This window comes from Salvelinus fontinalis, chromosome 31 (genome assembly GCF_029448725.1).
Source record: "Salvelinus fontinalis isolate EN_2023a chromosome 31, ASM2944872v1, whole genome shotgun sequence".
NCBI classification, from domain to species: domain Eukaryota; kingdom Metazoa; phylum Chordata; class Actinopteri; order Salmoniformes; family Salmonidae; genus Salvelinus; species Salvelinus fontinalis.
Window position 1 is genome coordinate 16,714,386 of NC_074695.1, and position 27,916 is coordinate 16,742,301.

The window sequence follows — 27,916 nt, forward strand, 5'->3', positions numbered from 1 at the left end:
TTTTTTGGGGGGGGGGGTTGGAGCAGTGGCTTCTTCCTTGCTGAGCGGCCTTTCAGGTTATGTCGATATAGGACTCGTTTTACTGTGGACATACATACTTTTGTACCTGTTTCCTCCAGCATCTTCACAAGGTCCTTTGCTGTTGTTCTGGGATTGATTTGCACTTTTCGCACCAAAGTACATTCATCTCTGGGAGAGAGAACATGTCTCCTTCCTGAGCGGTATGACGGCTGTGTGGTCCCATGGTGTTTATACTTGTGTACTATTGTTTGTACAGATGATCGTGGTACCTTCAGGTGTTTGGAAATTGCTCCCAAGGATGAACCAGACTTGTGGAGGTCTACAATTCTTTTCTTGAGGTCTTGGCTGATTTCCTTTGATTTTCCCATGATGTCAAGCAAAGTTTGAAGGTAGGCCTTGAAATACATCCACAGGTACACCTCCAACTGACTCAAATTATGTCAAATAGCCTATCAGAAGCTTCTAAAGCCATGACATAATTTTCTGGAATTTTCCAAGCTGTTTAAAGGCACAGTCAACTTAGTGTATGTAAACTTCTGACCCACTGGAATTGTGATACAGTGAATTATAAGTGAAATCATTTGTCTGTAAACATTGTTGGAAAAATTACTGTCACGCCCTGGCCTTAGTTATCTTTGTTTTCTTTATTATTTTAGTTAGGTCAGGGTGTGACATGGGGGATGTTTGTGTCTTTTTGTCTCCTATAGGGTGTTTGTATTGTCTAGGGGGTGTTTGTAGAATTCATGGGGTTGTGTACAGTGTAGGTGTTTATGTAAGTCTATGGTTGCCTAGATTGGTTCTCAATTAGAGACAGCTGTCTATCGTTGTCTCTGTTTGTGAGCCATATTTAGGCAACCATAGTCATTAGGTAGGTTGTGGGTAATTGTCTATGTGTAAGTTGCCAGTGTCGGCACTGATTTGTTTTGTATAGCGTCAAGGTCGTCAGTTTGTTGTTTAGTTTGTTTTAGTGTTCTTCCTCTTTTTTTAAATAAATACAGTATGATTTTATATCACGCTGCGCCTTGGTCCTCTCTTTCACCCGAAAACGATCGTGACAATTACTTGTGTCATGCACAAAGTAGATGTCCTAACCGACTTGCCAAAACTATAGTTTGTTAACAAGAAATTTGTGGAGTGGTTGAAAAACGAGTTTTAATGACTCCAACCTAAGTGTATGTAAACTTCTGAGTACATCTGTGTCAATTTAGGTGTAGGAATGCAGCTCGTGTTTTCAGATTTTATAGTGGATATCAAGGCGGATTTAGGCGGTCCATAGCAACCTACCCACCTGAGTTTTGCTGAGCACATTATTTGCCTGGAATAGCCTAGGCTTACATGACATTTTATGGAATTTCTAAATTTTGAATATGACTAGGCCTATAGTTAACTTTATTTCACATTCATTAATTTGTAAGTACGTTTTCATGGTAGGCTATTTAAAGCTCTGAGCACATCATGGACACCAATAGGAAGTGGCAGGAGATGACTTTCAGCAGATTGCCAACTACAACTACTTGAAAGGGCACGCAACTCAAACTGTGACAGCAGCGCGCTAAATGAAACAATTTTGACAGGTACGTTTCTACTACATCTGAATTATCGAAGTGTGCCTATTCGATGGTAACACTTTAGACTATTAGACTATGCTACTTTAAATATGTCCATTCCTTTTTGCGACGTTCAATGTGTTTGCATCACATTTTCAACGCTACGGATATGTTTTCTTTTTTTAATGTTGCCCTAAATAAGAAATGTTTATGTGCGCTCTAGGCAACAGCTGGTAGGCTGATCTACAAGAATAAATAATTATAGATAAGAGAGATTTTTATTTGTCAAAGCTGTCAAGAGTCGATTATCATGTCACCAGAATCAGACACTCGATGTTTAGGCTGTTGGGAAGTCCTCCAAGATCACCGTGGACTTTCAACACCCTGTGAAGTTCATTATAAATGATTTCATTAATAAACTGCATGGTTTCCCAAGTCGTAGAGGGAGGACTACACAATATATCATAGCGTGACTTCAATTTTACTTCGATATTATGGTTATTATATCAATATTTGCTCATGAAGGCGTTTCCACCGCCGTTGGTTGCATAAGTAATTTTACCAATAGCAAAAGATCTCAGTATTTCGAACGAACAAACATAGTCGCAGCCGTCATGTTTTTTTATATATGGGAAGACTTCACTCGCATAAAAACTGGATGGATACGTGGTTATTGAGACGATAATGAACAAAGATATTTCTCTCCTGTCACACTGTAAGATATTACTTATTTGTTTTATTTTATCTTGATTGACAATTGATCAACTAAATTTGACCAGTTGTTTAAACATTGACAACGACTATTATTACAATAAGATTAAATTGCATGTTTTGCTCCATTATGCCTTGAGTCTTAGGTGTACTACACTATACGCGTGTGTTTGAGTGTAGATAGGCCTACATTCAAGTGTTACATTTGGGTGCGTACTGACTCTCTTCTAGTCCACTATGCAAACTACATTTGTTATCTGTAATAGCCTACGGCACAACTGTCGTAATGTCACGTTGACACTGCCAATGTCATACTATATATGTAATTTCAAATCCTATCATTCCCTGTAAAATATGATGACCCTTTCCCATTAGAAGTGACAACACCAGTGACAGTTTATTTCTGATACAAATACTAGTGACTGTTAATGTCAGGTGTCATTATTTCTGAGAAAAAAATGTCTGTGTAATCCACAGATCTTTATTCAGTCAAGCTCTAAAACAGAATATAATAAAATAGCAAATTAACTGAACAGAGTAGTTACATGCAGGTAAAACAGTATTTAGGCTAAGCTCTAATTAAGCATTTAATAAGTAAGTAGCATTGAGCCGGAACGGCTCATAGGTATGGGTACCGGTCTATTTAGCTATCATGCCACTCCTTGCCACCCCTGTCACGCTAAACATCTTTGGCATATGACAAAGAGTACAAGGAGTGGAATGTTAGCTATATCCTGTTTCTGTATGGTTGATTTTGCAAAGACGCGCACTTTTGGATGTTCAATGTTTTGGAAAATGAAACCTCTTGAAACTGCTTTTTATCTATCTGAATATGTTCTATACTCTGTCCGGAAACCAGATCTAATAGTGGCTGAGACCATACTATTTAAGAATATCAAGATATTTATCGGTTTCCTCAAATACCCGAGGGGATATGTCATTACCACCAAGTCATACAATTAGCTTTTTTAGTTTGAAAGGAAATTACAGAAATATAACATTTAACATGAATTGTATTTTTTAATGTTTTTTTTTTTACAATTTCGATTTTTTCTTAATTATATGCATTCATCATTGTCATGTCTAAATGTCCATAAATGCCTTGATGATGCTCAGAAACATGTATTTACCATATCAAAATCGTAATATGTTACATTACTTTAGAAATTATCTTAAGAACTAGCATATAAGGTTCACATATGGGAAAAATCATAAATATCAATTGTAATTTAATACACATTTGCCTCAAAAATATGTACCATTGCGGTAATGGCAGAGTGTAGTGGAAATTATATTTCATATAAAGCAAATGATGAAAAATACCATTAAACATTTTAATATAATGTTTGTACATGTTTAATTTGATTGAAGATATAGAACAGACCATTCCGTCCAATTCATACCAAAGATGTTTTATGGGGTTGAGGTCAGGGCTCTGTGCAGGCCAGTCAAGTTCTTCCACACCGATCTCAACAAACCATTTCTGTATGGATCTGGCTTTGTGCATGGGGGTATTGTCATGCTGAAACAGTAAAGGGCCTTCCCTAAAACTGTTGCTACAAATTTGGAAGCACAGAATAATCTAGAATGTCATTGTATGCTGTAGCGTTAAGATTTCCTTTCACTAGAACTAATGGGCCTAGCACAAACCATGAAAAACAGCCCCAGACCATTATTCATTCTCTACAAAACGTAGGAAGATGATTTTTATCCGCTACACGCTTCAGCAGTTCCGTTCTGTGAGCTTGTGCGGCCTACCACTTCCTGGATGAGTCGTTGTTGCTCCTAGGCGTTTCCACTTCACAATAACAGCACTTACAGTTGCCCGGGGCAGCTTTTGACGAACTGACTTTTTGGAAAGATGGCATCCTATGACGGTGCCACGTTGAAAGTCATTGAGCTCTTCAGTGTGGACCATTTTACTGCCAATGTTTGTCTATGGAGATTGCATAGCTGTGTGCTCGATTTTATACACCTTTCAGCAACGGTGTGGCTGAAATAGCCGAATCCGCTAATTTGAAGGGGTGTCCACATACTTTTGTATATGTAGTGTACGTCCTTGTCCTCTCCCTGTTTGATTTATAGGACATCTTATAGAAACATTTAAAATAAATAATTAAAGTAAGTACTAATCATTGTAAGTCACATAAATAGACATCAAAATCACTCAATCACCCAAACATAATATAACATTTAATGGTCTTATTTAGCAAATAAGTGTTCATTTTGTAATTTGTTTGTGTTTTCAGGTCTTAAGGTAAGTAAAAATGTATAAACTAATACATTTTGTCATTACCACCACATTCTGTCCTTACCATCACAGTTCATTATGTGGTGGTAATGATGTGTGGTGGGAATGACATTTTAACAGTATTTGGTCATAAATAGCAGGGATTATAGCATGCTAACTCCAGTTGAACAGCTAGAATACAACGTATCCTAAATACACATAATTTAAACATAATTTAAAAAATCTAACATCATTTGATGAAATTATAGCCTATTTGGTAATGAAGTACAATATTTTACTTATTTTATTTTCTGTCATTTCCTGACAACAAAATTGGAATTCCCCTCCATATGCTCCACTGTCACTATTCATTGCCATGGTGACCAAGTACAATAACTTTTGAAAATGTTATTATTATGTAATGTGCTTGTCGTGGTGGTAATGACACAATACTTTGAGATGACTGTGTTTTGTGTACAAAAAGTATCAAATAGAAAATGGCTTATGCACATCTAATATGTTTATAGTTTCCATTTATTTGACTCTTTTTTTAAACAGGTGCATTAAATATTTTGTAATTATCAAGACTTTTGTAAGTGTAATACATAGAATAATGTCAAAAGTCTGGATGTGAGACAGGACAAAAACAGTGCAAAACAGTTTAATCCAGACATGAAATGCTTTAGAAAATAAAAACATTTTGAAAGCTGAAAACTGTTTAAGGTTATTTTAGTCTCTACTTAATGTATGTGAAATAAAACAAGTAAATTAAAATGTTATCTTAAAAATCTAACCCTGCGACACAAAAAGGCCTGTGTTCGCAAAATCACCCAAATACTGTTTGAAGAAAAATAAACTGAATGTCAAACCAATATCAAATCATGTGAAACAAGTGTAACATAGTAGCCTAAGGAAGTAAATATTATTATTATATATTTTTAATCACAAGTAGTTGAATATCGGAATGTAGGCTTATTTGGAAATACACTTAAAGTATTAGCATATATTTGAAAATACATATTGCCTGTTTTGGTATTCGAAATAACCTATTTGAACATATTTTCAAATAGAAGGCCATCATAGGAAGTTAATTGAAATTCTTTCAAATACGTCCAATAGAAGCAGTGGTTTTGTGCCACATTATTTGAAATGACTCAAATACATAGAAAATAAGTATTTCAAAAGCAAATAATAATAAAATACCCATGTATTTCAACCCAGGTCTGAAACACATGACTGACTAGTGTCTTATTGGTCTGATCTGTTCTTTAGTGACATCGATCTGTGTCTGACTGTGTCCATGATGCGCTGCCTCGTTCAGAAGAAAACATGCCTCATCATTTTATCTTCACTGCTACTGTTCCCCCTCCTCCGCTATTGGACTCGAAGGGCCACCACCCCTGTTGACGTGGGACCAGGTCAGAGCTACAAGGCACAGAAGGTTCTGAAGGAGAGGCTACAAAATGTCCAGAATAGTTATGACAATATCCCATATGTCCTGAAGGAAAGTGTGGCAGGGTGAGTTCATATGGGCAAATGGTATAACACATGTATAATACATTCATAAATGGCGAAAATGACAAACAAAAAAGTTAAAATACAAAACAAGGTTTTGAAGTGTGACCTAAATCTAGAAGATATAAGAGAACTCGGGAAATAAATAAATACATATATATACAGTGGGGCAAAAAAAGTATTTAGTCAGCCACCAATTGTGCAAGTTCTGAGGCCTGTAATTTTCATCATAGGTACACTTCAACTATGACAGACAAAATGAGAAAAAGAAATCCAGAAAATCACATTGTAGGATTTTTAATGAATTTATTTGCAAATTATGGTGGAAAATAAGTATTTGGTCACCTACAAACAAGCAAGATTTCTGGCTCTCACAGACCTGTAACTTCTTCTTTAAGAGGCTCCTCTGTCCTCCACTCATTACCTGTATTAATGGCACCTGTTTGAACTTGTTATCAGTATAAAAGACACCTGTCCAACAACCTCAAACAGTCACACTCCAAACTCCACTATGGCCAAGACCAAAGAGCTGTCAAAGGACACCAGAAACAAAATTGTAGACCTGCACCAGGCTGGGAAGACTGAATCTGCAATAGGTAAGCAGCTTGGTTTGAAGAAATCAACTCTGGGAGCAATTATTAGGAAATGGAAGACATACAAGACCACTGATAATCTCCCTCGATCTGGGGCTCCACGCAAGATCTCACCCCGTGGGGTCAAAATGATCACAAGAACGGTGAGCAAAAATCCCAGAACCACACGGGGGGACCTAGTGAATGACCTGCAGAGAGCTGGGACCAAAGTAACAAAGCCTACCATCAGTAACACACTACGCCGCCAGGGACTCAAACCCTGCAGTGCCAGACGTGTCGCCCTGCTTAAGCCAGTACATGCCCAGGCCCGTCTGAAGTTTGCTAGAGAGCATTTGGGTGATCCACAAGAAGATTGGGAGAATGTCATATGGTCAGATGAAACCGAAATATAACTTTTTGGTAAAAACTCAACTCGTCGTGTTTGGAGGACAAAGAATGCTGAGTTGCATCTAAAGAACACCATACCTACTGTGAAGCATGGGGGTGGAAACATCATGCTTTGGGGCTGTTTTTCTGCAAAGGGACCAGGACGACTGATCCGTGTAAAAGAAAGAATGAATCGGGCCATGTATCGTGAGATTTTGAGTGAAAACCTCCTTCCATCAGCAAGGGCATTGAAGATGAAACGTGGCTGGGTCTTTCAGCATGACAATGATCCCAAACACACCGCCCGGGCAACAAAGGAGTGGCTTCGTAAGAAGCATTTCATGGTCCTGGAGTGGCCTAGCCAGTCTCCAGATCTCAACCCCATAGAAAATCTTTGGAGGGAGTTGAAAGTCCGTGTTGCCCAGCAACAGCCCCAAAACATCACTGCTCTAGAGAAGATCTGCATGGAGGAATGGGCCAAAATACCAGCAACAGTGTGTGAAAACCTTGTGAAGACTTACAGAAAACGTTTGACCTCTGTCATCACCAACAAAGGGTATATAACTAAGTATTGAGATAAACTTTTGTTATTGACCAAATACTTATTTTCCACCATAATTTGCAAATAAATTCATTAAAAATCCTACAATGTGATTTTCTGGATTTTTTTCTTCTCATTTTGTCTGTCATAGTTGAAGTGTACCTATGATGAAAATTACAGGCCTCTCATCTTTTTAAGTGGGAAAACTTGCACAATTGGTGTCTGACTAAATACTTTTTTGCCCCACTGTATATATGCATATATATATATATATGCATTTACATTTTTTACACATATTTAACTCGTTTTTCGGGGTAGGCACAAAACTGCCTTCATACTTCCATTACTTGTTTTAAACGGGAACTTGTTTTCTTCAAAGTCGTGTGACACTTATGGGGGTCATAAAGCGGAGAACTGCATCGTGTTCATGAGAATCTCCCCTTTCCATAGTGGTGTCCCATTAGTTTGCAGGCCAAAACATTCGGACGCTACAGACGTTTTCGCGAGAGGAATGATTTTCGGGATGGTCTGACAAACACCCTCTAGCGCTGCCACCTTTCATCGAAGATGCGGAAGTGCGACATCGGCGGACGTGGTAGATTGAGACGCATCCAATGCAAATAACAAAAAACAGATATCTCTAGATAAAACTGACGTATATTTCTGTATATTTTGTTATTATGTAACTTAGTTATTTAGTCAATCGACTATAGGTGGTTAATATATAATTCCATTTGAATTCGGTCAACTGAAATTCCAGGTCCAATTACAAGGTCCAATTTCCTCAATGAGTTTCTGATTTCGAACTACTTCCTAATTCGACTCAATCAAATCAACCTGCATGGTTTCCATTGCACTAATAGTGACTTATTTTGTCCCATACTCTTACCAACCGTCCACAACGCTCTTCATTAATCTCAATCAGGCGTCTGGCACTGAACGAGTGTGTTTGTGAGGCAGATAAGAAGCCTGCCATCGACCTGCCTTTTGCCCAAGTGCTGTTCCCCCGTGTCTGGGCCCAGGATGACTTCCACACAGCCTTCCAGGAGGCAGAGCTGGCTCAGGTGAAAAGTCGCAGGCAGCAGGAGTACAACAGCTTCCAGCAGAGGTAACTGTACAGTACACAGAAGTGTTGTGCTTTGCTTTGCAGTGCATTGGAATTTAGTGATTTGCTTTGCTGTGCACCTTGCGACTATATACTGCAACTCCCCACTGTTTTCAAGTTATGGGCCCACCCCTCTTTGCCTTCTCTCCATCAATTGAGGCCAACATCCAACATAAAATATGTGACGTACATGACGTGTTTACAATGCTGCTTTTAGTTTAAATGCACCATATTGCTGGAACAAAATTCAAAATACATTTCAACTTGATGTTGTGTGTGTGTGTGTGTGTTGTGTATACAGGGCGCATTTGTAAAGGAGACCTTGGTCTCAATATGTCTTCCTGTTAAAATAAAGGTACAAAATAAAAAGTACATTACACCATCATACTTTAGCTTGAGTTTATTTCTAGTCTGGCTAACTTCTCCATGTTGGCTGCAGGTACCAGACTCCCGCAGACCTCCTTGTTATAGCAGAAGCCAACAGTCCCCTGCAGTACCCTACCCAGGGGGTGGAGGTTCGCCCTCTCAAGACAATCGTTATCCCTGGTAAGACTAAACAAAGTAGTTATTCCACTGAAAAGATTTACACACTGGGGAGAAGGGATTTTTGCAGCTTTGTTGTAAATATGACCTTTGCCCCAACCATAACTGTAGAACAGTTAAAACAAAACTAACCTGACCTTATGACTGAAGGTGGAATTCTCTTCTGTTTTTTAAGGGTTGGGTCTGAAAGAAAAGCATAGACAACTTCATACAGTAAGTTTATCTCCATTTATAATACTACATTGAACAAAAACATAAACGCAACATGCAACAATTACAAAAATCTTACTGCGTTACAGTTCATATAAGGAAATCAGTCAATTTTAATAAATAAATTAGGCAATAATCTATGGTTCTCACATGACTGGGAATACAGATATGCATCAGTTAGTCACAGATACCTTGAAAAAAAGGTAGGCTGCGTGGAACAGAAAGTCAGTATCTGATCTGACCACAATTGTGACTCACCACCTGGATGTGGTCTTTTGTAGCAACATTTGAAATCGTGTTTTTTACATTGGATAAAAGTAGAGACTCAGAGCTGCAAAATGGTATGTCATACACTGCATTTTTAAGGAACAATGGGAAAGTAATTCTTTGAAAGTTGATGAACTTGTGAACTCACTTTTGAGAAAATGGTCAAATGGAAAATGATCTAGTGAAGAGCTCTTCTATGTTCATACCCTATTAAGCTCTAGCCCCACCCATTACGTTTCACTCTCGGAACGATCAGAGCGCACACTGACGCTCTGGCCGATTGTTTGTTTACCTCTGGATAACATGAAAACAGCCTAACCAGCTCTGCTGCCAACAATTTCATTATGCTTTTTTGCCAACGTTTACTGACACTGGCTGTATTCAACAGGTGTTGTACACTTTATCTTAAGACATGTAGCTAGTCAGCTAGGTAAACAATAAACCTAGCTTGGTAAACAACGTGTAAGATCATACACGTCACATAATGTTAGCTAATGAGCCTTCCAGCTAACGTTTGCTAGTTAAAACAACAATGAACATAGTGCCAAATCATGTCGTTACTACCCTGCATGAATCTGCTGGGAGCTAACCAACCGGGTTCAATGTTAACTAGCTAACATTAAGCTCTAACTAGCCAAGCAAACGGTTCTGGGATACGAATGATAATGTCATACACATAACGTTAGCTAGGGAGCCAGCCAGCTAAATGTGTAATATCTGAAAATGTAGCTAGCTAGACTATCTTACATACATCATCATGTATGATGGACGCGTCTCCCTGTCACGGATGCCATGCCACGGTTGCTCTTAGTTTGAAGATGTAATCCGGAGACAGGTGTTTTCTCCATCTCTTTAGCTATCATACACTAATTCCACTGATTTCGATACTCCAGAAAGTGGAGGGCAACACTTATGCAGCTCCACTACATGATATATTTAAAAAAGCTGTGTTCTACAGGATTACCAACACAGATTGACCAACTGAAATAGACAGAAGCCTTCTATATGGCAGACCAATCTGAACTCCTCTCTCGGCATGTCTAGCCCACTCATTATCTCAGCCAATCATGGCTAGCGGGAAGGTTGCTGGCTTTTTCTGTGGCTTAACCAATAAGGCTCGTAATTGAACAATTTTATTCGTACTTACAGATGGCATACAAGATTGTTATTATTAAGGCACATGAAAGTTCACATGTTCCAGAAGACATTTCTGCCAAACAATGCATTTTGATAAAAAAAATAAACGTTCAAATGGCTCTCCTGTGAAATCGTGACATATGCCTAGTTTCATGAAATGAGAAACAATTTGCCTCTTGCAGCACGACACATCTCCTTCACATAGAGTTGATCAGGCTGTTAATTGTGGCCTGTGGAATGTTGTCCCACTTCTCTTCAATGTCTGTGCGAAGTTGCTGAATATTGGCGAGAACTGGAACATGCTGTCGTACATGTTGACCCAGAGCATCCCAAACGTGCTCAATGGGTGCTATCATGTCTGGTGAGTATTCAGGCCAATGAAGAACTGGGACATTTTCCGCTTCCAGGACTTGTGTACAAATCTCTTCTACATGTGGCCGTGCATTACCATGCTGAAACATGAAACATGAGGTGACGAATGGCACGACAATGTGCCTCAGGATATCGTCACGCTGTGCATTCAGATTTACATAGATAAAAGGAAACTTTGTGCATATGGAACATTTCTGGGATCTTTTATTTCAGCTCATGCAACATGGGACCAACACTTCACCTGTTGCGTTTATATGTTTGTTTCAGTATAGGTTTGTTGTAGTGGCAGGTAATCTAGCGGTTAGAGCGTTTAGCCAGTAACCGAAAGGTTGTTTGTTGTCGGCTCAGGGAGTCAAACCATCTGTCTATGTGCCCTTGAGCAAGGCACTTAACCTGTAAGTCGCTCTGGACAAGAGTGTCTGCTAAAATATAAAAGGTTGATTCATGTTTAACATAAAGGGATCTACAGTCATTTTGTGACTATTGTAATTGCCCCAAGCAGACTCGTTTTTTGAATGAAACTGAATCCTCCCTATCATGTCCTATAGGTGAATCTGACTGCTACCCTGGGGACATTTGATGTGTTAGCCACCGTAGACGGGGTCTCCATTAGAGGACAGGGAGTGATGCACATGACTTTGTCCAGTAGACTCCTCTCCACTCTGAACAGACAGCTACAGTTTGTCACCTACACCAACACCTTGTTCCACCCTAGGACGGCTGATACAGGTTGGTCAGCCCCTCTGTGTGTGTCTAGTCCTGAGTCCTGATACTGCAATACAGGGTTTTGAAAACTAACTTTTTAGTGCCTGCAGCTGTACAGGAGCTGTATGCCATACTATACAATACAATGTTATTGTCCATTTAATAACAGCAAACAACAGAAATGTGTATTTTGTGCCGTTCTCAACCCCCGCCACCCAATTCCCCATTATCATGCCACTCCCTGTCATTCCACTCCTTGTCACTTTTTACTTCAGTACGTCAACACAGAGATACACAACACTTCATTTCCTGCATGTCTCAAATTCTTTATAAACCTGTCTATTATTCCCTGGAAGGGGCACACAACTAGCCTACACTATAATTACACAGTCCGTGTGTTTAGGGAAGAGAGCATGCCGCAACTGGAGAAAAATAAGTCGTTGCTGGTATTTGACATTCCATGTTACAATGTAGGTGTGGTAGACTATAGACTACAGCTTGTTTGCTGAACGAGACTTTGAGTCTAGAGAGCGTTTCTAAGTAAGTTTAGCTGTTTGGGGAAAGAGATGTTAGCACAGAGGCAGACTAGGGGGAAGCGGTGTTTTGTGTACAACAATAACCGTGTTGTCACTATCCATATGTTAACGTGGATGTTATAAAAATAACAAGTATCTGTAGACCTACTGTTAAACAAGTTTGATCTCTTATTGCCCATTAGGCATTGAATGTAAAGTGAAGTACATTTTTGTTTTGTTCATTTGATTATATTTAATCAAATTAAATATACTGTACTGTGATATACTTGAGATATTAGAGTGATGAAACGTGTTTCTCTGCTCTATTCCAGTGCAGTTTGAGACTGATGGACACCAGTCCGTTTTTACCATAAAGGTTGGACATGCTGTTATTCCCAAGCTCTATCACGCAGGTTACACTGGAGGTATGTACTGTATGGGTTGTTCATTTGCCATTTGACCACTGTACAGTTATTTGTATCTGTACAGTTATCGTAGGCATCCAAGGTGCTACATTTTGCAATGTTGTTTAAGGCCCAGTGAAGTCAAAATTCAGTTTTTCCTGTGTTTTGTATCAAATTGTATAACAGCTGATGAAAGTGTGAACAAATTTGATGAGTTTTATTTCTTGATAGTTGCTGGTTGAAAATTCAATCTACACAGGACCTTCTAGGAGTTTCGGGCTTTCCATGGTGACATCACCATGCTGTAAATTGGTTAAAATAGTTCCAAATCTCTCTACCAATGACAGCTAGTGTTCAGTTTTGCTCTCCCCACTCAGACCACTCACAGACAGTCCTAGCAAAATTCTTGCTTGAGAAATAGGTTTTTTTGCTAAAAAAGCTATTTTGGCCCATTTGATAGGAAATCTATTACATTAAAGTACTTATAGGACAATTCCACCCCAAAACTAACTTTTGGTATTTGTTTTATTAGTCCTAGCAAAATTCTTGCTTGAGAAATAGTTTTTTTTGCTAAAAAAGCTATTTTGGCCCATTTGATAGGAAATCTATTACATTAAAGTACTTATAGGACAATTCCACCCCAAAACTAACTTTTGGTATTTGTTTTATTAGTCCATTGTTGACATAGTCCCAAAATGTTTTGCTTGTCAGCAATAAAGTTTTCAAGATATGTAACTTTCAAAATATAGAAGTCATCACATAGGGCTCCTGAGTGGCGCAGCGCGCTAAGACACTGCATCTCAGTGCAAGAGGCGTCACTACAAACCTTGGTTCAATTCCAGGCTGTATCATAACCGGCCGAGATTGGGAGTTCCATAGGGCGGTGCACAATTGGCCCAGCATCGTTAGGGTTTGGTCAAGGTAGGCCGTCATTGTAAATAAGAATTTGTTCTTAACTGACTTGCCTATTTAAATAAAAAATTATGCATTTTGCATCATATGGGTGATGATTTCTGTATTATGAAAGTAACTGAAGTTAAGTATAAGTATGAATATTCATAATTGGGTATGAACACGCCTTTCCTTTTTCCTCAGAATTCAGCATAAGCTCACTTGTCACCATAGCTACCAAGACATTTCTGCGTTATGACAAACTGCAGGATCTGATTGACAGCATACGGGAGTTCTACCCCACCATCGCCATAGTGATAGCAGATGACAACGAGCACCCCCAGCCAGTGATAGGTCCACACATTGAACATTACATAATGCCGTTTGGGAAGGTAAGCAAACTTTATTTTAGGAAGTGTAGCTCCTGTTTCATCACAGCAATCGTCTTCAGTTCTGGTCTTGGGGGACCCACAAGTTGTCCTTTTGTTCCAGCCCAGTATTTCATTTACTTGTGATTCCCTCCTGATACTCTGAGGGTCTTCATGTCCAGGATTTAAGAACACCTTGGCTATCAAACGTTCGGCTATCGCCAAATTGGTAATTAAGTCTTTGTCCTGTCTGTCCACCTCTGTGCAGGGTTGGTTTGCAGGGAGGAATCTGGCTGTCTCTCAGGTGACCACCAAGTATGTGCTGTGGGTGGACGATGACTTCCTCTTCACCTCCAACACCAGGCTGGAGAATATGGTGGAGATCCTGGAGAAGACCACCCTGGACATGGTGTGTGTTTGTGTGTGTGTTTGCGTGTGTGTGCTCATAGATCTGGACCTGGTGAGTGATGAGGGTGAGGCCTCTCTGAATGACTAAAACCAGGGTAGAATCAGGTTAGAACCATAGTAGATCCTGGGATGGAATTGGGGGGATCGCGCATGGGAACCGAGTTCTCAAAGTGAAAGTCATATCGACATGTACGTATAATGTTTTTGGGGCTGGATTAAAATGTTTGTGGTGAGTTCCCAAAGTGGTTTCATACAGTAGCCTAGGCTAGGGGGGCGACTTTCTATCCACGCCAAACTTGTTACAAAACCACGCCCACGAGTAACCTAGCAACATTCAAAACTGCATGAGAGCGCTGACTAGATGGTCGAAGAGCCTCATCCTGGCAGGTGAAAATGGGATCGAAGTCGAAAGTTATTTACGATGTTTTAGCTTTGAATTTGGCCCAATATTACTGGATAAAGTACAAGCATAATTCATGTGTGGTAACTGTTGTTTACTGGCTTGCAAAACTTCCTTGCATAACTTGATTTTAGCAATACTAGTTTGAAAGGCTTGCTTGCAAAACATGATTTTAGGAGATCAAATATCTACATTTTAAATATCAAGGCTGTAACACAACAAAATGAGAAAAAACTCTAAGGGTGTGAATGCTTTCTGAAGGCTGTCACGCCCTGACCTTAGTATTCTATGTTTTCTGTATTATTTTTGTCAGGTCAGGGTGTGACAAGGGTGGATATGATTGTTTTGTATTGTCTAGGGTTTTTGTATGTCTAGGTGTGTAGTCTAGGCATATGTAGGTCTATGGTGGCCTAGATTGGTTCCCAATCAGAGGCAGCTGTTTATTGTTGTCTCTGATTGGGGATCCTATTTAGGTTGCCATTTTCCAGTTTGGTTTGTGGGTTATTGTCTATGTGATGTTGCATGTCTGCACTCGTGTCGTTTAGCGGTCGTTTTGTTATTTTGTATAGTTTGTTCAGTGTTCTTCATTATTAAAAGGAAGAATGTATTATCATCACGCTGCGCCTTGGTCTCCTCACTACGACGATCGTGACAAAGGCGCTGTAGTTATGGTGGGAGAATCAGTTAGTCAGGAAATACTGCTTTTGAGCCGGAAGTGTTGTAATCTAGAGCTGTGCAAACTTGAGTAACTTGTTTGTTCTGTTTTTTGACAACTTCCCAGTTGTGGTTTAGTTTTCCACTTTGACATAAAAAGAGGGTTTTCTACCAACTCGGTTTCTGTACCTTTGGAATGTAGATCTTCTGGTTTTGAAGTGGTTAAACAAACCAAAGTTCAGCTGGTTAATCAGGTCAACGGTCTATGATGTGTGTGTGTGTGTGTGTGTGTGTGTGTGTGTGTGTGTGTGTGTGTGTGTGTGTGTGTGATCACAGGTGGTAGGTGCTGTGAGGGAAGCTACACTGACACCCTGAACTGGATGATTTTACATTGTGGCAACTCATTTGTGGTGACTCGTATTATCTTCCCACTCATTTAGTTCTTTTTGTCTGTTACCCCAGGTGGGTGGTGCTGTGAGAGAAGCTACAGGCTACACTGCTACTTACCGCCACACCATCTCAGTGGAGGAAGGGGGTGAGGAGGGGGACTGTATACACATCAGAAATGGATACCATCATGTCATTGAGGGCTTTCCTAACTGTGTCCTAGCTGACGCTGTTATCAACTTCTTCATGGGGAGGACAGACAAGATGCAACAAGTGGGATTCGATCCTCGTCTGAACCGTGTGGCTCATCTAGGTGAGTGTCTTTGTCTCATCACTAGAGCCCAGAGGTTTTCCTTATTTCTGATCAAAATATTGCTTTTATTTCAATTGAAACACAAATCAAAGGGACAGCAAAATACCAACATACTTTAGGTGTAATACCCCCAGGGGTGTGTGATTAGTCCCCTCCTGTGCTCCCTTTTCACCCACAACTTCCTGGCCACACACAACTCCAACACCATCTTATGTTTGCTGACAACAAAACGGCATTAGGCCTGATCACAGACGACAATGAAACCACCTATAGAGAGGTCAGAGACCTGGCAGTGTGGTGCCAGGACAACAACCTCTCCCTCAATGTCAGCAAGATAAAGGAGCTGATCGTGGACTACAGGAAAAGGAGGGCCGAGCACGCCCCCATCCACATCGACAGGTCTGTAGTGGAACGGGTCGAGAGCTTCATGTTCCTCAGTTTCCACATCCCTAAAGAATTAACATGGTCCACACACATGTGGGGTGGCAGGTAGCCTAGTGGTTAGAGCGTTGGACTAGTAACCAAAAGGTTGCAAGATCGAATCCCTGAGCTGACAAGGTACAAATCTGTCATTCTGCCCCTGAACAAGGCAGTTAACCCACTGTTCCTAGGCCGTCATTGAAAATAAGATTTTTTTTCTTAACTGACTTGCCTAGTTAAATAAAGGTAAAAATAAAATAAAACACACACACACCAACACTGTTGTGAAGAAGGCACGACAACACCTCTGCCCCCTCAGAAATCTGAAAGGATTTGGCATGGACCCTCACATCATCAAAAAGTTCTACAGCTGCACCATTGAGAACACCTTGACTGGCTGCATCACCACTAGGTATATATCAATGATGTCGCTCTTGCTGCTGGTAATTCTCGGATCCACCTCTACGCAGACGACACCATTCTGTTACATCTGGCCCTTCTTTGGACACTGTGCTAACAAACCTCCAAACGAGCTTCAATGCCATACTTCCGTGGCCTCCAACTGCTTTTAAATGCTAGTAAAACTAAATGCATGCTCTTCAACCGATCGCTGCCCACACCCACCTGCCCGACTCGCATCACTACTCTGGACGGTTTGGACTTAGAATATGTGCACAACTACAAATACCTAGGTGTCTGGATAGACTGTAAACTCTCCTTCCAGACTCACACTAAGCATCTCCAATCCAAAATTAAATCTACACCTCGGCTTCCTATTTTGCATGCTGTATAAGATCTGCATAAGATCAATTGTAAATGTTCAGCATTTTGCCCAAGGTGTAAAACGGGGATGGGCACAGTGATGCATATGTTTTTGTCCTGCACTGAACTAATCAATTATTGGAAAGACATTATTCAGATCTTGTCACAGGAGAGACATTATTCAGATCTTATCACAGGTCACTAATATGATGGTACAGGTTAGGCATTATATTGCCACTCAGCAGGGAGGTAGGATTCAGCCCATGAGTAAACCTATAACTGATTAACTGTGGCTGGAGAGGAAGGAGGTAAAAGGTCTCATTTCTTACATGTACTCTAGGCTTCAAGCTCTGTAGGGAAACGATGAACCTCCGAAAGCTTGCACGAAGTGGCATGATGACCTTGGTCTCATTGTTGAGGATGAGAAATGGGGAAAACTCTTTTTAGATGCTCAGCGTCTTTCATCTAACACAAGGCACAAGTTGATGCAATTCAATATTTTACATAGAGTCTACTTTACACCAGATAGAGACTGTATAAGATCAATTGTAAATATTCAGCATTTTGCCCAAGGTATTAAACGGGGATGGGCACACTGATGCATATGTTTTTGTCCTGCCCTGAACTAAGCAATTATTGGAAAGACATTATTCAGATCTTATCACAGGTCACTAATATGACGGTACCACTAGATCCTTCCCTTATTCTTCTTGGAGATGATTCTGTTCTACCAGTTAATATTGGTAGCAAAACCAGATTCGGGCTTGTCTGGCTTCCATGCCTTAGCTGGCTCGAGAGGTATCTTTGCCTCGTCTCCAGCGTCTGTCCTTACAGAATGCTGACATCAATATTTGAAGCATCAGGGAGGTTTTTGTTTTTTGTTTCGTTGGTGACGTCGGTCCGGGTGCCACTGCCGATGGAACCGACGGTGCTTCAGCTGGCTTGTTGGGCTTCCACGCCTTAGCGTGGCCTTAGCGTGGCTCATCTATTTCATAGTTTTGATGTCTTCACTATTATTCTACAATGTAGAAAATAGTAAAAACAAAACTTGAATGAGTAGGTGTTCTGAAACGTAGTGTACTTAAGTGTAAAATAAAAGTATAAATCACTTAATTGCTTATATGAAGCAAAGCAGACAGAACCATTTTCTTGTTTTAAAAATGTATGGATAGCCAGGGGCACACTCCAAAACTCAGACATTATTTACAAAAGATACATTTGTGTTTAGTGAGACCGCCAGGACAGAGGCAGTAGGGATGACCATGTGTTCTGTTGATAAGTTAGTGAATTTGACAATTTCCCTGTCCTGCTAAGCATTCAAATGTAACGAGTACTTTGTATGGAGTAAAAAATACAATGTTTTATTTAGGAATGTAGAGAAGTAAAATATTTCAAAAATATAAATAGTAAAGTAATTACAGATACCCCCAAAAACGACTTAAGTAGTACTTTAATGTATTTTTACTTAAGTACTTTACACTACTGCTAAAATGTTTTGAGTCAATAAGTGATGAACCCCTTTGTTATGGCAAGCCTAAATAAGTTCAGGAGTGTGCTTAACAAATCGTATTAGTTGCATGGACTCAGTCTATGTTTAATAATAGTGGTAAACGTGATTTTTCAATGACTACCTCATCTCTGTACCCCACTCATACTAGTATCTGTAAGGTCCCTCAATCTAGTAGTGAATTTCAAGCACAGGTTCAACCACAAAGACCAGGGAGGTTTTTCAATGCCTTGCAAAGGGCACCGTTTGGTAGATGTGTTTAAAAATAGTGAAGTTATTCATTAGGCTTTGGATAGTGTCAATACACCCCATCACTACACAGATATAAGTATCCTTCATAACTCAGTTGCCAAAAAGGAAGAAAACTTCTCAGAGATTTCACCATGAGGTCAATGGTGATTTTAAAATGTTTACATAGTTCAATGGTTGTTGTGATATGAGAACTGAGGATGGATTAAAAAAAGGAATTGTAGTTACTCCACAATCCTAACCTAGTTGACAGAGTAAAAAGAAGGAAGTCTGTACAGAATACAAATATTCCAAAACATGTTTGCAACATGGCACTAAAGTAAAACTGCAAAATACATGTGGCAAAGCTATTGAGTTTTTGTCCCGAATACAAAGTATTATGTTTGGGCAAATCCAATACAACACCACTCTCCATATTTGCAAGCATGGTGGTGGCTGCATCATGTTATGGGTATGCTTGTAATCATTAAGGACTGGGGAGTTTTATTATAAAAATGAAATTGGATGGAGCTAAGCACAATCCTATTGGATTGTTCAGTCTGCCTTCCTACAGACACTGGGAGATTAATTCATCTTTCAGCAGGACAATGACCTAACACGAGGCCAAATCTAAGCATTTCACTTTTAGTTTACACCTGTTGTTTACGAACCATGTGACAAATACAATTTAATTTAATAAGTAAATCCTTCTAGACTGAGAACATAAACTATGACTTGTCACTGAAAGTCTGCAACAAGAAAATAAGACAATCCTTTTGTGATTAAATTGTAAAAAGCTTTTATTGCATCCTCAGAGTTCTTCATCGACGGGCTCGGGATTCTCCACATAGCTTCCTGTGATGACATCATCATAAACCATGCATCTAAGATCAAATTGCCATGGGGCAAGTCGGACAGTGAGAAGGCCTACGCCAAGTTCCGCTACTCCTCATCGGATGCTGCCCAAATCAAAAATGCCCTTTTTTACTTCAAGAACAGACTCAAATGCATGTCTAGTAACTGAAACAGGCTCTACAAGCTATCACTTGAGGTTTTAAAACTGAGGTTTTTATTTTTGTTACACTGAGTAGCCATTTTTTGTCATCACCAGAGGTGTCATGCCCATAGGGGGCATAGGGGCACGTCCCCCCCCTCGGATTGTATTTTTTGCATGTCATTTTTGTTGTTTCTCTACTACTAGCCACCAATGATTTTTATGAGGTTGGCTTTAGCTAATCCAGATTGGGAACCTCTCCAACCTCATAACTAGCTAACAACAAGAAGCCATTTCCAGATATCAATCAAGCTAGCGTAGCTGGAATGCCTGCTGACAAGGTTTGTATACTTTAGAAAAGAACGCAACAACTAAATACACTGAATAAGACTCACATTCCTTTCAATCTTTTACCCAGGTTTTAGCAGAGATGCAGAGAAGCATATTTATCACCAGTCAGGAGGATACAGACTGCTCAAGAGGGTATGCTAAGTAACCAGTAAAATATACATATTTTTAAATATATATTAAGCGTAATGATTACAGCTATAGATGGCAGGAAAAAGCTGTTTCGGGTTTTTGGGACAAATGTAAAATCTCCAACTTCCAGACGAGGAACATAACCCCCCCAGCCATCCTCGTGTACTTTGTGCCCACTCTGATTTTTGGGGTGCATGATGCCCCTGGTCACCACCACAGTATTTGTTGTGGACACAGTGACTGTGTGGAAACAAACATTGAAAGTGAAGAACCAAGCCAATGAGCCTCTCCTTTGTCTGTGCGGATCAGGCTTTGGTCAAGGTGTGTTTCCATCGTAGAGAATGATGGAGACCTTTCTATATGTCCCATTATGACATCTGGGAGCGCACGGGCAGCGCCATTTATTTATATACTTTTTTGGTCTTTATGAAACTGGTATGCTTTTTTACTTATTTTCTTTAACCAATGTTGGTCTTTAATGCAGAGACGACAGACAAGTTCCTTACTTTTCCCCCCTTCCACTTGCCTTTTCCATTTTTGCAGTAATGCTGCAATTAGTTGGTTGTAATTTTGGGTTGAGCAGACTTTTGTTAGCTGCATGTGTGACAACTTCACCAGTCCTATTTATGATATAATTTACAATAATTGCCTATTTACGGATAATTGGCTGTCTGCTTTGCTTAATTTAAGGAATTTGAAATGATTTATACTTTTTTATTTTAGCAATTACATTTATTTTTGATAACTAAGTATATTTTAAACTAAATACTTTGACTTTTACTCAAGTAGAATTTTACTGGATGAATTTAACTTGAGTCATTTTCTATTAAGGTATTGTTACTTTTAGTAATGTATTGGGTACTTTTTCCACCTCTGCAAACAAAGGGTGAATACTGCGAACAAATGTTTGCTCATGAGTATAATTCATTGGCTGAGCCCTCCTTGTGACCTGGATATAATTGTGAGCCTTCCTTAACCTATTAGAAGTCCCACCTAGTTGACTGCTTTTAAAATGGTTGAAGCCCTCAAGGGCAATGTCCATGCCAAAACAGGTTTTATCAATCTAGAGTCCTCTAACTATGGTATTAACAGACTGTGCCAAAGTGTGAGTCATGCCATAGTACTGAAGTGCAACGTCTTCTTCCTCCTGATTACTTTAATTACCTGACTTAAACCCTCTTGCTCTTTGAGGAGCATATGATATCCTCCCACTCATACTCTGGACAAAGTTATCACTGTTCAATGTTTACGTGGCAAACCTGTCTATCATGGGGTTTGCCACATAAATGGGGCGGCAGGTAGCCTAGCGGTTAGAGCGTTGGACCAGTAACTGAAAGATTAAATCCTGAGGTGACAAGGTAAAAAAAACTGTCGTTCTGCGCCCGAACAAGGAAGTTAACCCACTGTTCCTAGGCCATCATTGTGAATAAGAATTTGTTCTTAACTGACTTGCCTTGTTAAATAAAAAATCATGGTCTGTTTATGGCTCCCTATATAGTGCACTACTTTTGTATAGGGAATAGGGTGCTATTTGGGACACACACATGGTCTGAGCTCACAATATGAACTTTACTTTATGGAGACTGACATTCTGAATATTGTCCTGAATTCATGCCATCCAAACATATTTTCATCTAGCTGCAGCTCTTCCAACCAATCAAACACTTCCTTTTGAAAGGAAATGTAGGTTTACATATAATATGATTTTCTATTTTTGCACTCTTCATGAAAAGCATTTTGATTGATGAATTTCATTAACTTGCTGTCACTTTATTTATACAAAGAACTGTAATGATCTGTTTGTATTGCATAATCATGGACACCTACCAGAGCATGATGTCCTGCCAATGTAATAATGATATAGCCAGGCAGGTCACCCGTGATACAAGTCAGGAATCAACGTGATATAGATTAATGTATTCTCTTCACGATGAATTCAAGCAGTCATACTTTTTGTATTATTTTGCATGAATGTTACTGAGACTGATATCTCGTTACATGCTGCCGTTATACTATTTGACCACAAGGTGGAACCAGAGACCTGAATAATGATTGTCTATAGAAATCTAATACTGTTTTGTTCCTAATGTCAAGTTCAGTTTTCTACAGTTTAATGATGAAATGTATTTTTTATTATTAAAATGTAATGTTTATGGATCTGATTTTGAGGAATTGCATTTTCCGTTTCTCCTGTTATAATGTAGGCTGCAAACTGTATGAATTCTTCTCGACTAAGTAGAGCAATGACCAAGAGGTGCATGGTTTCTATTCACTGTTAGAACATGCTGATTGGCTGACAGCCGTATTATAGCAGACTGTATACCACAGATATGACAACCATTAATTGTTTTGCTCTAATTACTTTGGTAACCAGTTTATTAATAGCAATAAGGCACCTTGGGTTTTTGTGGTATATGGCCAATATACCACGGCTAATGGCTGTATCCGGGCACTCTGCTTTGTGTCTTGCGTAAGAACAGCCCTTATCTGTGGTATATTGGCCATATACCACACCCCCTCTGGCCTTATTGCTTAATTGTATATCACGTCACAAGTCTATACGCTGTACCATTGGCAAAACCTAGCAACATCACTTGTTGTTAGTTGGTAAATAGTTGCTCCTTGTACTATTGAATATGATACTGGGTGCGATAGGCCTTCTGTTCTTTTATTTGCGGTCTTATTTCCATTGTACGATGAATGATGTGTTATTTGTAATGTAGGGTCAGACAATCACCTGTCTTTGTGATTGTCTCCACCCACCTCCAGGTGTCCCCCATTTTCCCCATTAGTCCCTTGGTATTTATTTCTGTGTTCCCTTTTTGTCTGTTGCAAGTTCATCTTGTCAAGTCAACCAGCGTGTTTTTCTGTGCACCTTCTTTTTCTTATCGCTCTTTTGCTAGTCCTCCAGGTTTTTGACCCTTGCCTGCCTTGACTCTGAACCCGCCTGCCTGACCTTACTGCCTGCCCTGACCTCCAGCCTGCCTGCCACTCTGTACCTCCTGGACTCTGACCTTGTTATGATCTTTTGCCTGTCCACGACCATTCTCTTGCCTGCCCCTTGGATTATAATAAATATCTGAGACTCGAACCATCTGCCTCCCGTGTCTGCATCTGGGTCTCGTCCTGTGTCCTTAATGTTCGAACTGGGCATGACAGACCCAGCAAACTTGGACTAGCTCTGCCATGCTGTCTCCCTGCAGGGAACCACCATTGGGAGGCATGAGGAGCTATTGCTGGACATTTTGGAAGGGCTTCGTTCCCTCTCTTCTCCAGGGTCTTCCTGGCCTTCTCTCTCCCTATTCTCCGGGGTATTCCTGGCCTTCTCTCTCCCTCTTCTCCGGGGTCTTTCTGGCCTTCTCTCTCCCTCTTCTCCGGGGTCTTTCTGGTCTTCTCTCCCCCTCTGCTCCGGGGTCTTTCTGGCCTTCTCTCTCCCTCTGCTCCGGGGTCTTTCTGGCCTTCTCTCTCCCTCTGCTCCGGGGTCTTTCTGGCCTTCTCTCTCCCTCTGCTCCGGGGTCTTTCTGGCCTTCTCTCCCCCTCTTCTCCGGGGTCTTCCTGGCCTTCTCTCTACTGGAGATCCTCTCCCAGGGGAGATCCAGCATAAGACTCATGTCCTCTCTGAAGAAGCTGTGATTGCCGTAGTAGATGAGCCCATTGTATATCAGGATCTTCAAACCAGGAACCTCGTAGCACTAAGGAGAGAGAGAGACGCAGCGGTTAGGTTAACAGGACACTAGGGAAAGGGGAAATATTATAATGACACAGGGCGAGACCCAGATGCAGACACAGGAGGCAGATGGTTTGAGTCTCTATTTATTAAACAACAAGGGGAAGGCAAGAGGCAGGTTGAGGACAGGCAAAAGTTCATAAACCAGGTCAGTCCAAACGGTACAGGGCGGCAGGCAGGCTCGAGGTCAGGGCAGGCTGAATGGTCAGGCAGGCGGGCTTAGTGTCAGGGCAGGCAAGAGGTCAGAACCGGGAGGACTAGAAATAAGAGATTAGGAAAACAGGAGCTCGGAAAAACATGCTGGTAAGCTTGACAAGACGAACTGGCAGCAGACAGAGAACACAGGAATAAATACACTGGGAATATTGAGGAAGATGGATGACACCTGGAGGGGGGGGGGGCGTGGAGACAATCACAATGACAGGGGAAACAGATCAGGGTGTGACAGACATGCAGTAATCAGGTTAACAGGACACTAAGGAGAGGGGGGAGAGAGCGAGTCAGGTTAACAGAGCACCCATCCCAAACCTCACTTGTAAGGTGTTTCTTTTTTTTTTAAAGGGAGGGCAGATGGAACAAGTCACTGCATAAAAAAACAACACTTTAATAACTTAGCAGACGCTCTTATCCAGATTGGCTCACAATAAGCTCATTCAACTGAAGTTAGTTAGCAGGTGTGTGTTCAAAGGGACAAGGTGACAAATCAACATTGATCACTGTCTGACACTATGGTACTGCGTCAAGCATACCTGGAATTACTGCCTTGTGATTAATATTACAGACAGAAAGGTGTCTTCAATCTGTACAGAAGTCCACTCACCTTGTGGTTCTCTAAAGGTCTGTAGATCTGTGTTGCTCACCCTGTCCAGCCCTAAGGAAAACAATATTATTGTGCAAATGTTTACATATATTGTAAGTCTACCAACTTTATGTTTACAATATTGTGAGCTTACTTGGTTGTAACCAGTCATATACTGTTTATCTATCTCTCTCTATGACTCTGGTTATAACAATTCTACCTCTCCCTTTGGCGAGTGTATTAAGCAAGGCAGTCGACCCCCAGCAACAACTGATGATGTGAACGTTGATTAAGGCAGCCCCCCGCACCCATCTGATTCAGAGGGGTTGGGTTAAATGCGGAAGACACATTTCGGTTGAATGCATTCAGTTGTGCAACTGACTAGGCATCCCCCTTTAACCTACTAGTTCATATCATATCCTACAGGACCAACAGGCAGATGAGAGCTACTAATTCATCCCTATGAGAGGTAGTAATTAACACTGCTCTGCTCTAGAGGCCTCAATCCAGGGCGTTGCATCACGTTATTGAAAATCATAATGAACTGGATTATAGTGTTGCTGATTATTATTTTTTCTGATAAATGTACAAATCGAATTAATATAGATGTAATAAAAATAGCTAGATGTACAGTGCATTCGGAAAGTATTCAGACCCCTTGAATTTAAAGCCTTATTCTAAAATTGAAATTGTTTCCCCCCCTCATCATTCTACAAACAATACCCCATAATGACAAAGCAAAAACAGGTTTATAGAAATTAAGCAAATTTATAAAAAAGCAGCAACTGAAAACACATTTACTTAAGTATTCAGACCCTTTACTCAGTACTTTGTTGAAGCACCTTTGGCAGCGATTACAGCCTTGAGTCTTCTTGGGTATGACACTACAAGCTTGGCACACCTGTATTTGGGGAGTTTCTCCCAATCTTCTCTGCAGATCCTCTCAAGCTCTGTCCGGTTGGATGTGGAGCGTCGCTGCACAGCTATTTTCAGGTCTCTCCAAGGATGTTCGATCGGGTTCAAGTCTGGGCTCTGGCTGAGCAACTCAACGAAATTCAGAGACTTGTCCCGAAGCCACTCCTGCGTTGTCTTGACTGTGTGCTTAGGGTCATTGTCCTGTTGGAAGGTGAACTGTCGCCTACTCAGGTCCTGAGCAGGTTTTTAAATCAAGGATCTCTGTACTTGGCTCCGTTCATCTTTATCCTCGATCCTGACTAGTCTCACCGTCCCTGCTGCTGGAAAAACATCCCCATAGCATGATCCTGCCACCACCATGCTTCACCATAGGGGTGGTGCCAGGTTTCCTCCAGACGTGGCACTTGGCATTCAGGCCAAAGAGTTCAATCTTGCTTTCATCAGACCAGAGAATCTTGTTTCTTCCAGAAGGACAACAATCTCTGCAGCACTCCACCAATCAGGCCTTATGGTAGAGTGGCCAGACGGAAGCCACTCCTCAGTAAAAGGCACATGAAAGCCTGCTTGGATTTTGCCAAAAGGCATTTAATGACTCTCAGACCATAAGAAACAAGATTCTCTGGTCTGATGAAACCAAGATGGAACTCTTTGGTCTGAATGCCAAGAGTCACATCTGGAGTATACCTGGCACTATCCCTAAGGTGAACCATGGGGTGGCAGCATCATGCTGTGGGGATGGTTTTCAGCGACAGGGACTGGGAGACTACTCAGGATCGAGGGAAATATGAACAGAGCAAAGTACAGAGAGATCCTTGATTAAAAACCTGCTCCAGAGCGATCAGGACCTCAGACTGGGGTGAAGGTTCACCTTCTAACAGGACAACGACCCTAACCACACAGCCAAGACAATGCAGGAGTGGCTTCGGGACAAGTCTCTGAATGTCCCTGAGAGGCCCAGCCAGAGCCCGGACTTGAACCCAATCTAACATCTCTGGAGATACCTGAAAATAGCTGTGCAGCTACGCTCCCCATCCAACCTGACAGAGCTTGAGAGGAGCTGCTGAGAAGAAATGTGAGAAACCACCAAATACAAGTGTGCCAAGATTGTAGCATCATACCCAAGAAGACAAAGTCTGTAATTGCTGCCAAAGGTGCTTCAACAAAGTACTGAGAAAAGGGTTTGAATATTTACGTAAATGTAATATATATATATTTTTTTTATATATACATTTTCAAAAATGTATAAAAACCTGTTTTTGCTTTGTCATTATGGGGTATTGTGTTTAGATTGATTAGGGGGGAAAACAATTGAATCCATTTTAAAATAAGGCTGTAATGTAACAAAATGTGGAAAAAGTAATGGGGTCTGAATACTTTCCGAATGCACTGTATCCTACTGGGATGTGGCCAACTATCTCACCATCATAGGCAGACTCGAGGAAGGAGGCATAGGCCATTCCTGTAGCTACTATCACCTGTGAGAGAAAAACCAATATCACATTTAGCTAGAACACACCTAGAAACACATCATCAAAATGACATTATAGCTACATAGAGCTACTTAGAGCACTATAACAGCTAGTAACTATTAACTGTTAATAATTCGTTGTGACTGTGTGTGTGTTTGTTTTCGTTGTGACTGACCGTCAGGATCTCTACAAGGATGGGTGTGTGTGTGTGTGTGTTTGTTTTCGTTGTGACTGACCGTCAGGATCTCTACAAGGATGGGTGTGTGTGTGTGTGTGTGTTTGTTTTCGTTGTGACTGACCGTCAGGATCTCTACAAGGATGGGTGTGTGTGTGTGTGTGTGTGTGTTTGTTTTCGTTGTGACTGACCGTCAGGATCTCTACAAGGATGGGTGTGTGTGTGTGTGTGTGTTTG

At 40.7% G+C, this 27,916-nt stretch overlaps 1 protein-coding gene across 2 annotated transcripts; it reads left to right on the forward strand.

Moving 5' to 3' along the window:
- The first annotated feature begins 1,287 nt into the window (after window positions 1-1,287).
- On the forward strand, window positions 1,288-23,685 carry LOC129829664 (beta-1,4 N-acetylgalactosaminyltransferase 1-like). Of its 2 annotated transcripts, none has more exons than XM_055891513.1 (11): window positions 1,288-1,595; window positions 5,782-6,027; window positions 8,450-8,632; window positions 9,069-9,175; window positions 9,348-9,385; window positions 11,707-11,887; window positions 12,711-12,803; window positions 13,878-14,065; window positions 14,310-14,450; window positions 15,966-16,203; window positions 19,936-23,685. In XM_055891513.1, the coding sequence occupies exons 2-11, from the start codon at window positions 5,810-5,812 to the stop codon at window positions 20,142-20,144; spliced, it is 1,596 nt and encodes a 531-aa protein (XP_055747488.1). In that variant the 5' UTR covers window positions 1,288-1,595; window positions 5,782-5,809; the 3' UTR covers window positions 20,145-23,685. The 2 variants fall into 2 exon arrangements, with proteins under 2 accessions (XP_055747488.1, XP_055747489.1); XM_055891514.1 differs by lacking the exon at window positions 1,288-1,595 and adding an exon at window positions 1,938-2,283.
- Window positions 23,686-27,916: the final 4,231 nt, after the last annotated feature.

What these genes read in the sequence shown, in the direction of transcription:
- LOC129829664 (XM_055891513.1), top strand. Translation starts at nt 5,810, where the DNA reads ATGATGCGCTGCCTCGTTCAGAAGAAAACATGCCTCATCATTTTATCT. An exon ending in CTGAAGGAAAGTGTGGCAGG is followed by an intron (nt 6,028 to 8,449) that starts GTGAGTTCATAT and finishes AATCTCAATCAG; the next exon opens with GCGTCTGGCACTGAACGAGT. An exon ending in CAAGACAATCGTTATCCCTG is followed by an intron (nt 9,176 to 9,347) that starts GTAAGACTAAAC and finishes CTGTTTTTTAAG; the next exon opens with GGTTGGGTCTGAAAGAAAAG.